This window comes from Drosophila novamexicana, unplaced genomic scaffold, assembly GCF_003285875.2.
Source record: "Drosophila novamexicana strain 15010-1031.04,08,12 unplaced genomic scaffold, DnovRS2.1 tig00000770-arrow-pilon, whole genome shotgun sequence".
Lineage (NCBI taxonomy): Eukaryota > Metazoa > Arthropoda > Insecta > Diptera > Drosophilidae > Drosophila > Drosophila novamexicana.
The window spans coordinates 3,052,409-3,064,538 of NW_020824821.1; the positions used below are offsets into that span (position 1 = coordinate 3,052,409).

The window sequence follows — 12,130 nt, forward strand, 5'->3', positions numbered from 1 at the left end:
GCTGGCGCCCAACAACACCAGCAACAACAACAACAACAATAACAATAACCACAACCTCTGCATACTTGAAATGCCTGCAAACAAATTGCTGGCATCTGCTGCCGCACGTAAGCTCCTCTCTCACCTATCCACTCCCCCCACCCCCTCTCCATCCTCCACCGCTTTCAATGTCTCCTATTTGTGCCCCTCCCCTGCTCTCATTCCCAATCATAATCATCGCCATACCGAAGCGCAGTCGTCGGCCACAATGCGCATTTAAACAGGCAAAAATGCGGCGCTAAAATTTATGTAGATACAAAACTGCAAGGAAGGGCATGGCAAAGCTAGGCAGAGGGGAGGGGTAGGGGGTGAATGGCTGTGGGGGTGGTTGCACATTTTCATTGAGTAAAATTGCCAGCAATATGAAGTCTGCTTAAGGGTGCAGCGGGGTAGCAGCAGCACTCTCTACTTTAGGCAGCATATGGAACAACTTTATTGTTTATACATTTGATTTTTATGCTAGACTCGAGCGGAAGGGTAGGGCTGAGCCTGGAGCAGGGGTTGTTGGCTGGCAGGCTGGCACTTGCAGAGCGTGCAAAGTGCACGTCGAACAACAACGCATAAATTCAACTGAAATAACAACGACAACAACGAAGTCGCTTGGAAAATGTCTATATATCATGTAGTACAAAAAGAGAGGGCTTTTGTTTGAGGGCGGCTGGCCTGTGTGTGTGCTTGTATGCGTAAGTGTGTGTGTGAGGTGGGGTGGGATGTCATATGCGGCCTGGAAATGACAAAACCTTTACCATAAAACTGGAAAACTAACCCCCAGCACATAAGATACACAGCGAGAAAATCGGCTATGCACAAATTCACAAGCGGGACCTACAAGTAAAAAGAGAAAGAGAGAGAGAGCCCGCGTAAGCTTAGCCTAGCATGGCCTGGCTGGCGACTCAAACTACCCCTGCCGTCATCAACAACCACAACAACAACAACAACAACAATAACATCAGCTCTATTGGGGGAGAGTTTTTCGCAATTGGAATGCGCGCGCAACCCTCGAAAAATGTTGGTGCGTGGTGACGACAGCAACGTCGGCCGCTTCCTTTGGCTGCCTTTCAGTCAACTTTGGGTTTTCGTACGTGCAATTTCTCGCCCGGCTCGATGACGGACCGTTTCTGCCTGTCCAATATATGTTAAATGCCAAATACCAAAAAGAATATCTACATATATATATATGGCAAAGAAAATAAAAATTCACCAAGCCCTTGGATAGCTGTGAACTAGTGTAAAAAAAAAAACAGGCCCAACTGCTGCTGCAGCCATAAACTGCATCTCTGCATATCTGATATGTGTATGATACATGCAGGCGGCATATACATATGTGTCTGATTGGGATATATCGTCGATCGTAGCGCTTGCCAGTGATATTGTCCTGTCACAGCAGTATTGTACGTTAAGCAATTGGTACTGCTGAGCCGGGGCATTAACATTGTTGAGCGTCGTTAGCAACCAGAAAGCCAGAAAAGCCACAAATCAGAGATGACAAATTCGGTTTCGGGAAGGGGACATAAAACAACTATTCCTCACTCACTCACATCAGAGAAATTCAAAATACACACATACACGAGCGCATAAATTATGTATGCATGTGTGCGAATGTGTGTGTGCCTTTGTGTGTATATGTGTGTATTCGGAAAGACCGGAAAAATCAATTTTCCATTTTTAATTTAAAGCTAAAAGCGACGGTAGCAACTCGACACGCACACGCAAAGCGCCCATGTGTGTGTGTGTGTATGTGTGTATACATGGATGTGTATGCGTGTGTATTTGATAGCAAGCCTAAAGGATAAGCAGGATGCTGCAAATCAGCAGCTAGGCCTGAGAAACACACACCTACACAGAGACAGAGATAGCAATAGCGAGCACGCGCTACAGTTCGAGAGAGGGAGAGAGAGAGGCGGAGAGAGCACTGGAGAGCGAGAGCGAGCGAGAAAGGGAAAGAGCGTGCTAAAGTATAGACAAATGCTGTGCGAAACGTTTTGGCAATTGAAACAAGACACCAAATTTTAAATACAAATATTAAAACATAAGGAAAAAGCTTACAAAAGATACCAATAACACAATATTAGTAAATAAAATATTTTAAATTAAAACAAAACAATAACGAAAAATGCAGCTCAACAACAATTTTGGGCGCGACCACACCCACCACCAGGGGGCGGAGTGGTGTGTGTTTCAATTGCCAAAATGTTGCCAGGCAAAAATGCCGGGTATGCGATGTGTCCGGCTGCTGGTCCTTGGTCGTGCTAGGCTGCTGCGACTGCAGTGCCCAAAAAAAAAAAAAAAAACAAGAATATGAAAAGTAAGAAAAAAGCAACCCCTAAAATCGTGGTATATGCGACGCAGCGCATTAAGGGCGTGAGGGCAAGGCGCATATAGCCAAAAAAAAAAAAAAAAATACATGTGGAATAAAGGCATATTCCGAGAGCACAAAACAACAAAGATGAACTGAGATCTGCCACACGGCCAGCTGAAACAGAGTTTTAATGCAGAGGCTGCAGCATCAGCTTAAGGGTTGCTTCCCCCATACGCTGTGCCAAACGCTCTATATGCAGTCGCAACGTGATGATGATGATGAGTTGATATTTTGTGTGTTTGTGTGTGTGTGTGAGTGTGTGAGTGTGTGTGTGTGTGTGTGTGTGGGGGGGGGGGGGGGGGGGGGGGGTTACAACGGCGAATCAGTCGAGGCTTCAGTTTTTTGGTAATGCAAAAGGGTCAAAATAATGTGTTGTGCGTGGGAGTGTGTGTGTGCCTTTTCTAAATACCTTGAAATTGGTTGAGCGTTTGTCGTGCTTATCAAATTGACAACGCTTAACTGTGCTTCAGGTAGCCTAATTGCTTCAACAAGCCACCCACCGGGTGTGTGTGCGTGTGTGTGGTTTGCATGCCTCAGTTGAATGTTTGAGCTGTTTGAGCTAGTTGGAGTTTAGTTACAGTTGTCTAATTGCAATTTAATATGCATTACGGAAAAGTGGTTTTTATTATATGTGGCTTTTGTGGCCTTTGTATATCAAGATAAGCGTCAGCCACAAAAGTAAGCCAGCCAAATGCAAAAAAGAATTCTGTACAATCAGTTCTAAACAAGTTTATATGAGTCCAAATAAATATACATAAAGTAATCAAACCTTAAACTGAAAGCCAACCAAAGTTTTTTCATTAGCCTTAATTGAAAGTGTCTATGACTTATATCAGAATATATACAATTATATGTTATGTCTGAAATAAAATGTATACAGCGACATTCAACTCTACATTTTTTCTTGTTTGAAAACAGTACTATCAAATATTTAAACAGATACATCAACCCATAAATAAATTTGATTTCTCCTTTTAAATGGTTGTGAATCCTCGAATGTATTTAAGCTTCTAGGCTTAATGATAATTAACATATCTAGTCTTAAGAGCTCGATAATATATTCTTTGAAAAATTCCTTGTATGAACTGCGGCCTTAAGTTCTTTAAAAAGAATTGATCATCTCTATAGATGTAATATATATATATATATATTTACCTTTTCATGAATGGTATGAAAAAAGTTTGTATAGTATATACAAAAATTGTATTCTATATCTGCAACTTCTCTTAAATTTCATTCACATATTGACTGTTTACATGACTTACGACTTTTGTGAGTATCTTTCTTTCCCTATTCCAAATCTGAATATACCATAGGTATCTATGCATCTCCCACTTTTCCATCGAGCAACATCTTTGGACAATTATGTAAAAAACATTCTTTAAATATCCACGTAATTATATATCTGTTTAATGAATAACTTTAAGACTTTTTATAAACTATGTTCTTATAAAATCGAACACTCATATATATATATATATATAATCTGAATAAACTTTTACATATCAAATTAAACTTTAACTGTTCCAATTGACCTTATTTTTGCGGCTTCCCTTAAACAGTTTCTGATTAATTGCAATGACAACACTTAACGGGCTTGGGATCGAAGACGTTGATAAAAAAAGTAAACGCAATGAAAACGTGAGGAAATAAAGTTGACCTAAAAAAGAGGCAACATTGTAGCCGGTGTCTGCGTGCGCACACACAGTGACACACACACACACACACACACAGACATAGTAACGCGAATGCTAATGCACATATGACACAGATGATGGAATAGAATGGCAAAATGGCAGACATGACGTAAACGCTGGTGGGTGAGTGCTGCGCGTTTAAAAATATGGAAACATCAAGTGCAGGCAAGCCCGTGCTCTGACGCAAATCGTCAGTGGTTTTGCCAGCTTATTAGGTGCTTGACAGAGCATAAAAAAAGACATCGGGAGCAGCGGTCAGGGGTCAGGGTTCTTAAATGTTGGATAAAGACTGCAACCGCTTGCTGAGAGTTTCGAGTCCAAAATGACAGCATTCAAAATTAAATAAATGAGAGCTACTTGCCACAGAGGAGACAATTATTCAATAAATATGGCTGAGTAAGCATCAGGCAGGATTCTCTCCAGCTGCAAGTAATTTCCTTAATTAAAAGGTGTGACAAAAGCCGTGTGTGTGTGTGTGTGTGTGGGACGTGGGCGTGGCACCAAAGTGGCTCAAATTACAAAAGTAAATAAGCTGTGCGTGTGTGTATATGAGTGTGTTTACCGCAGCAAGGACATTTAGCCAGGGGAAGCGGCAGCAGCAGCTCATTGACATGCAAACCAGCAGCAGGATGTGCTATGCGCTAAGCCTGAGGGCGCTAAGCAGACAGGAAGAAATATACACAGATCCACACTCACAGGCACACACACACACGATAGCATGGCTAAAGGACTTGTCTGGCATAAGGATACACTAGTTAACTAACCCTTGAACCCTCGCAGTCAGCTTAATCATTATTTATTTATAAGTAGTTGGCTGGGCGACATTCTGAGCGGCCGTTTGCTAAAAAACTAATAATAAAAAAATAATAGACTTTTACTTCTTTGAGTGGGTTTTGCTGCCACGAGTCAAATCCTGACGACATGTAATTGAATTTAATACGGCCCGAGGCAGCAACTAACGAGCCACAATTATTCAAAAGGGTTGTTTTGTGCTAACGAAAAGTTTTTGTATGCCTGTCGAAAGCTGTCAAAAATATTATTTGGCCACTTTGGCGAATTTGAAGTGGGTCAGTCGAGCGACACAAATGCAAAAGCTTCGACAAATGTGACAAATGACGAATGGCCACAGCAGAATACAAAAGCGCATTCCCGCTGCATAGAGCTTTAAGCTCAACTGTTTTGAAATTTATGATGTGCTTATTATAGCTATAAAGCTTTGGCAAAGCTTGCAGCAACTGCTTGACGTTTTGAGTCCTGTCTGTAAAAGGATCTGGTTGCTATAAAAGGAGTCGAGCTTGGCTAAATGTACAGTCATCAAGCAGTTTACATGATATAAGGCAGTGCAAGCGGTTTACAGTCATGTAAAAATTAATAGCGAGTCTAAAATTAGAAATGAGTACTCAAAAGTACTTGCAAATATAATCGAAGGTATGCTTAGTACGCTTTTGAAACCAAGTAAAGTTGATTATTATTGTAATTGAAAAATAAAACACATTTTATGTGTTGTATGCAGGTATGGAAGTCCAGAAATTATATTTTTTCCCAAATTGAAGCACCTCTGGAAATGTGATCATTTCCCATTTGTAGACCTGAACTAAAAAGCATTCAAATAATATTAAAGCTGAAGCAAGATTTTAAAGCTACAAATTTAGTTAATATCAAGCAAAAAAATATACAATTCAGAAGACTATTAAATTTATAATTAGAAATATGACATGAAAGGAAGCTTTGTAAGATGTGATACCATCTCGGACTTGGTTAGCGAACATAAAGTATTGATAGTTTTGTATGCCTGCTTTCACAAGAATGTTGTCATATCAAATCCTTTGAAAAACAGAATTCAACTCAATAGCAGTCAATTTAATGACTAAAAGCGTGTTAATAACATGGGTAAACAAATTCTGTTACAGATTTGGCCCAACTGATGCTCCTCAATTTTTATATGGAGCTTATTGTTTACATATTTTCCACTTGGCACAACAAATAGCAGGCAATAGCTGACTCAGCTAAGCGCCAAGGCAAGTTGACGCATTGCGAGCATAAACGCATCCTGCTCAAAGTCGCAGGATGCAAAAGTGAAGTGGTGCTCGAGAAATGCTTCAGTCGCATAGTGGAAGACCCGAAATCCAACCGCGCCTCCTGCTGTCGTAGTGCCATGCGGAGGCACTTGTCTGGTAAATGCTGACACCAAGCATCGGCTCAAGTATTTTGCGGGCAAATAGTCCAGCAGTGTATGAGGTTAGGCCCAAGCATACTCATAAACTTGGTGGGGTGTGTGTGTGTGTGTTTGTGTGAGGGGTGTGGGACATGAGGCGCAATGTAATAAAAGTCACTCGAGTGACATTTTTGAGCTTGCAGCCATACAAAGCATAAGCAAAAAGCAAACAAAGCGAGCGCTAAACCCCAGCTCCCAGTTTCAGCTAGAGTTCTTAGCCCTCCGGCACTCAGTCTCTTGTTGCCGTTGCCTGTTGTTGTTCCTTTTCAGCCGTTTTTTAATCGATTATGGCGAACGCGTATTGTTTGCCGCAAATCCTGTCTGAGTGTTGCATTACAACAACAACTTCTGCTGGCAACAGTGCATGCTGCAACAGCAACAGATGCACCACCAATCATCGTATTGGGGCTAACCGCGTGACACGACTAAGTACTATACAAGTGTGCTTCTTCGTATCTTAGCACCAGTTACTGAACAAAATATCTCCAAATAACTTCGATGTTTAGTTGTACTTTTAAGATTGCCTTTTCACAAGTGTATATAACAAAAATGAAGATCAATACTTCATCAATTTTCTTGGTAGAGCTCCTGCAGCACACGAACGCGGCCGCCAGGGTCCTGGCTGACCCCATCACAGTGAGGCGCCTTCGAAGGCTGCACCCCGACGACCTACCTACCTATTACTTAAACACCATCACTGTCTATAACATCCTTGTAAATATAATATAAGTTACCAAATAGTAAATATACTTTATTATAAATAACTATTCGCTTGGTAGAGATCAGAAGGCACTGGTCGACTCCAGCGCACAAATAAAACATATTGAAATGTGAAAAAAAAAATATTGGGGTTTAGTCATGCTACACGAGCTTATATGGACTTTGAGATCAATAAGTGCCGTGGCTAATTATTATATCATTCGGGTATAAAACATATGTCCATAACTACAATACCAATCTTAATACATGACTCCCAATATTATATGTTACCACAACGAAGCAAATATTAAAATAACATTAACATAACCTTGAAATTGTGAATTTTGTAAGGGGCATGTATTCTTGGAACTACACTGAAGATTCGTTAAAAACCCTCATATATTTATCTTGGCTTAAATAATATGTTAAATAATATTATACATATATCATATATAATAAGTAATGCCCTATAAAATAAAAATTTTCTGTTGTATAACATCTTATTGGAAAAAAAAAAATAAATACCACGCGCTCATCTCTAACTCGAATACCTCAAAAAAGATTGTACATTGAACTTGCAGCCTATCTCATTGTGCTGAGCCATCAGCAATCAACTCTTATAAAGAAAGGAGCGGGGCTCGGTGGTGGTTGGGAGAATGCGCTCTTCAAAAATTAAAATGTTGCCCCTGTTAAAGGAATATTCCGCAACATATTCAATAAATTTTGTTATCTATGCAGCAAAATTGTCAAGTGTGCACTTGAGAAAACTCATCGATCCTTACACAGAATAAGGAAGAAGAATATGGGTAGCTGCAATACCATAGGGTGATTTCTCGCGATTTTTGGTTACTTCATACGCTTTGTTACCTTTCAAGGAGTGTGGTGGGTGGTGGTGCGCGCACATTCGCTTTTACACGATTTCTTTTTGTTTTTGTCACGTTTTTTACTTTTTTTGTTTTTATGCGATCAGCGATTGTAAAAATGCATATTGTTTTCCTTCGTTCCCTTCATTGGCATCGCTTTTAAGCCGCTTTTCCACCCTTCACAATTCAGCCGCAGGAAATGCACGTCGTTAAAATGGCGACCGGTTCAGCTTTTAATATTGTTTCTTTCTTTTACTTTTCCTTTTCTTTTTTGCCATCGCATGCCGACATGTTGTGAACTTACCTGTAATATAATCAAAGAATACATTAAAATTGATTAAAATACATTTTATACGCATATGAGGCATAAGGTTCAAAATGGTTTGTTAAACAAGTATATGGCTAAAGGACAAGCGTATGCTGGATGAGGCTTTGATATTTTTTATGACAAGTTCGTGTTTTTACATGTAATATTCAAAATATATATATATTTTTTTTTCATACATAAAAACATATACAAGATACAATGTGCGACATGTTCAAACAGGAAAAATAAATACACATAAATCAAAAATGTTGTTTTCATTTCTATATTTTTTTTTTATGTAATTTTTCCTTAAATTGTAATTATTTTTTGTTGTCTGTTCGTAAATTTTGTTTTATTTTCTTTTTGCGAGTTACTGAAATGATTTTTGTACTGTGGAATTGCAACTATATAAATTTACCGAGTTCCAAAATTGACAGATCAAACATTCAGTTCATAAGTGAGGCTAATTTAAATATATGTTCTTTATGCTAATTTAAATTAATGTTCTTTAGACTAAAAATGAGTTAAACAAGTATTATTGGATAAGTTTTCAACGCATTTACATTATTTACTTCCAAAGAAAACCTAAAACACCCACAACCAACAAGAAAGCTTTGATAGCTAGTTAGCAGACAGTTCGTACATTGACCTATCCCAAAAATATATCTCCAAAATGTGCTAAGTACTGGAGGCCAAAAACCAAACTTGGTCAGTGGCACATTGCATGTGGAGACTGAACTTTTGTTGACTCAACAGATTAACAGCTAATGAGGCGGGTGAGAGTAAACGGTATTTCGTTTTACTTATTTATTTCTTTTTTCGGGAGAAGTCATCAATAATAAGCGCTTGTTGCCGAGGTTCGAATACCCTAGCAGAAATATTGTAGATGTGGTTAATTTATGGACCTTGTTGGTGTGAAGCTTATAAGTGGTCAAGATATCTGAAGAAGAGAATTAATCAACAATTAACAATGTGAGGTTGATTAGATTTTGCCCAAATGGGAAGATCTTGAACTTTCCAAGCTAGGAAAAAACATTGCTAACAAAATATTGTAACAAATGAAGTAATTCTTGAGCGATCTTTGCTTATAACAAAGACATTCATATGAATAAACGTACATATATATTAAAAAGTTACATCAAGAATATGTAAACATTTTTTATGAGACCGCAGTCGTTGATCTTTGTTCACAAAACTAAATAACCCTCTTAGGGTATAAAGACGAATGAAAAATTAACCTGCAACTAAAGCAAAAAGTGTGAAATGCTGCATATTAATAATGTTTTATTTTTTTGTTTGGCAAAGAGCCCAAATAAAACTTCTACAGTAAATTACGACTGAGAACTCAGAAAAAAATGTTGCCAGTCAGTTGTAGATGTGAGCTCGGCCGTGCAGTTAGCTAGTTTTAAAGTGCTTAAGTGATAAAAACAGTGACTAAAATAATGAGTATGTGAAGTACGTAAAAGGTATTTCAACAAGTACGCAAAAAATAATCAAAATGCAGCTGCTTGGATTGTTGTTTATTTGCCAGTCAGGTGATTATATATCTTTGATCAGGAGGTGCAGATGTAGTTTGTGCGTCCATGAAAATTGCTCCAGGTTTGTCTAATGCACTTTCATTTTGCCAGTTTGCTTGTGGCACATTGCAGCCAAGCTGCATGAGGCAAAATCTATGGGCAGAATTAGGAATGTATACGATAGGAGGATTGAGGATTTCAACTACTCGAATGCTGATTACAGTGCACAGCAGGTCGATGCAGACAACAATCAATTGCGGGTGTTGGGGGAGGATGAGGTCGAGCTGCAGGAGGAGGTGCGGCAAATACCCGCAGTGCAAGTAAAAGTGACAAATGAAGTGGAAAGTGCCATGATGAGGGCAACAACAGCAGAAGAAGATGAGGAGGTAAAAGCAGTATTGGAGGCGATACGACTGCAGCCCAATGGAAATTACCAGAACAAGGACAGGCCGGACATACAAATTGAGAGGACATCAAATCAGGACATCAGCAGCAGCAGCGGGGGCTTAATGAGCCCCGACGCGCTGCCAATATCGGAAAAGCATAATTCTGGCAACAACACCAACAATGCGGCTGGCGATGAGCAACTATTACGATTACAGGACTACAATTTACTGTACAATGCCGAGCGGCAGACATACTTTCAGCTGCACTCGAGCAATGAGCGTGGTACAAATAGACCGCCGCCATCGAGTGGCAATCGACTGTTGCAGCAGGTCGTTGGCAACACGCTGAGCGCCGCCTTTGGCCTGAATCCGAATGACGATGACGTTAAGAATACTTCCATGGAGATGACCACTACGCAAACGGTGCGGCTCTATGATGCCGCCTCCCTGCGACAATCGCGCTTCAACCCATTCCAACCGACGCGGTAAGTTATGAATGATTCAGTAGGAAATGTTTGTTGCACAATTTGTGCTCTGCGATAAATTGCCTTGAATTCGCAAGTATTCCCCGTGGAGCGGTGGTCACGTACCACCTCTTCTCTGCACTACACGTGCTTCATAGACTCAGCCATATATTAAAATGTTCATTGAAAAATAGCACCCATAAAGATTCATCAGATATTTCATTTTATGTCTGTATCTTTTCTCTATAAATATGACGTTTACTTCGATATTTTTATTTATGGCCAACAATCAGCTAACACTTTTCTCTAACTGCAAAATATATAAATATAAATAAAAATATATAAAATAAATATAAATAAACACAAATAATATGAAATATATACAACAATTATTAACCATAGTAAATTCCGTTCTCTATTAGCACATCGATTTCTAATATGATTTTCATTATTTAGATTAGTTCTCTTATAGTACAAAATTCTCCGATTAAATGCGAAATTAATATGAATCATCTATACCAACTGCTCTCTTCTTACTCACAGCATCAAAATACATGGCTGGCTATTCGTTATAACCAAAAACTGGTAGTTTCTAGTTAATAATTACAAAGTTTATGAAATATATACAACTATTAACCATAATTAATTTTAACATGGATTTCATTATTTAGATTCGTTTTCTTAGAGTAGAAAAGTCTCCAATTGAATGCAGTATTAATATGATCATCTATACAAAACTTCTCTTTTATCCCTCTCCCCGCCCTCTTACAGCATCATAATACACGGCTGGTTGGGCAATGCACATGCCAATGTCTACAGCTATTTGGTCCCCGCCTACATGACCCTCGGCGACGGCAACTACAATATTTTCACCGTGGACTGGGGCCGTGGCGCCATTGCCGACTATATAACGGCTAGCTATAGGGTGAAGCCTGTGGGTCAGGTGCTGGCCAAGTTTCTGGACTTTCTGCACGAGGAGGCGGGCATGCGGTTTGAGGATCTGCAGCTGATTGGCTTCAGCATGGGTGCCCATGTGGCTGGTCTGGCCTCAAAACATTTGCAAACGGGCCGCGTGCGTGTGATACGCGCCTTGGATCCAGCTTTGCCGTTTTTTCGCTATGCCCAGGAGAAGGAGCGACTGAGTCGCAGCGATGCGGACTATGTGGAGGTATTGCACACGAGCGTGGGCAGCTATGGATTTGATCGTCCACTGGGCCACGTGGACTTCTATGCCAATTGGGGCAGCCAGCAGCCGGGCTGCTTCTGGCACGAGTGCAGCCATTGGCGTGCCTTTGCCCTCTTCAAGGAGAGCCTAGAAAAGATGGCCTTCGAGGCCAAGGGTTGTCAGCCCAGTGAATGGCAGCAGTTGACGCGCTACAAGCGCTGTCCAGAGCCCACGGGCCAACGGCTGCACATGGGCGGCGATTTGGGCGAGTTATCAATGGAGCAGCTGGCGCAGCGTATGGGAGTATATTATTTTGAGACCCAGGCGAAGCCACCGTACGATATGGGCGCAGCATTATAGTGGAGCAGCATTCAGTGTGGGAAATGGCATGAAAAATGAAAATAAAAAATCCAAAAAAT

The 12,130-nt window shown here is 40.1% G+C and overlaps 1 protein-coding gene across 1 annotated transcript; it reads left to right on the forward strand.

Moving 5' to 3' along the window:
- The first annotated feature begins 9,578 nt into the window (after positions 1-9,578).
- On the forward strand, positions 9,579-12,130 carry LOC115763631. The gene is made up of 3 exons (XM_030706259.1): positions 9,579-9,714; positions 9,808-10,567; positions 11,318-12,130. The coding sequence occupies exons 1-3, from the start codon at positions 9,678-9,680 to the stop codon at positions 12,069-12,071; spliced, it is 1,551 nt and encodes a 516-aa protein (XP_030562119.1). The 5' UTR covers positions 9,579-9,677; the 3' UTR covers positions 12,072-12,130.

What these genes read in the sequence shown, in the direction of transcription:
- LOC115763631 (XM_030706259.1), top strand. Translation starts at nt 9,678, where the DNA reads ATGCAGCTGCTTGGATTGTTGTTTATTTGCCAGTCAG. An exon ending in GTTGTTTATTTGCCAGTCAG is followed by an intron (nt 9,715 to 9,807) that starts GTGATTATATAT and finishes TCATTTTGCCAG; the next exon opens with TTTGCTTGTGGCACATTGCA. An exon ending in AACCCATTCCAACCGACGCG is followed by an intron (nt 10,568 to 11,317) that starts GTAAGTTATGAA and finishes GCCCTCTTACAG; the next exon opens with CATCATAATACACGGCTGGT.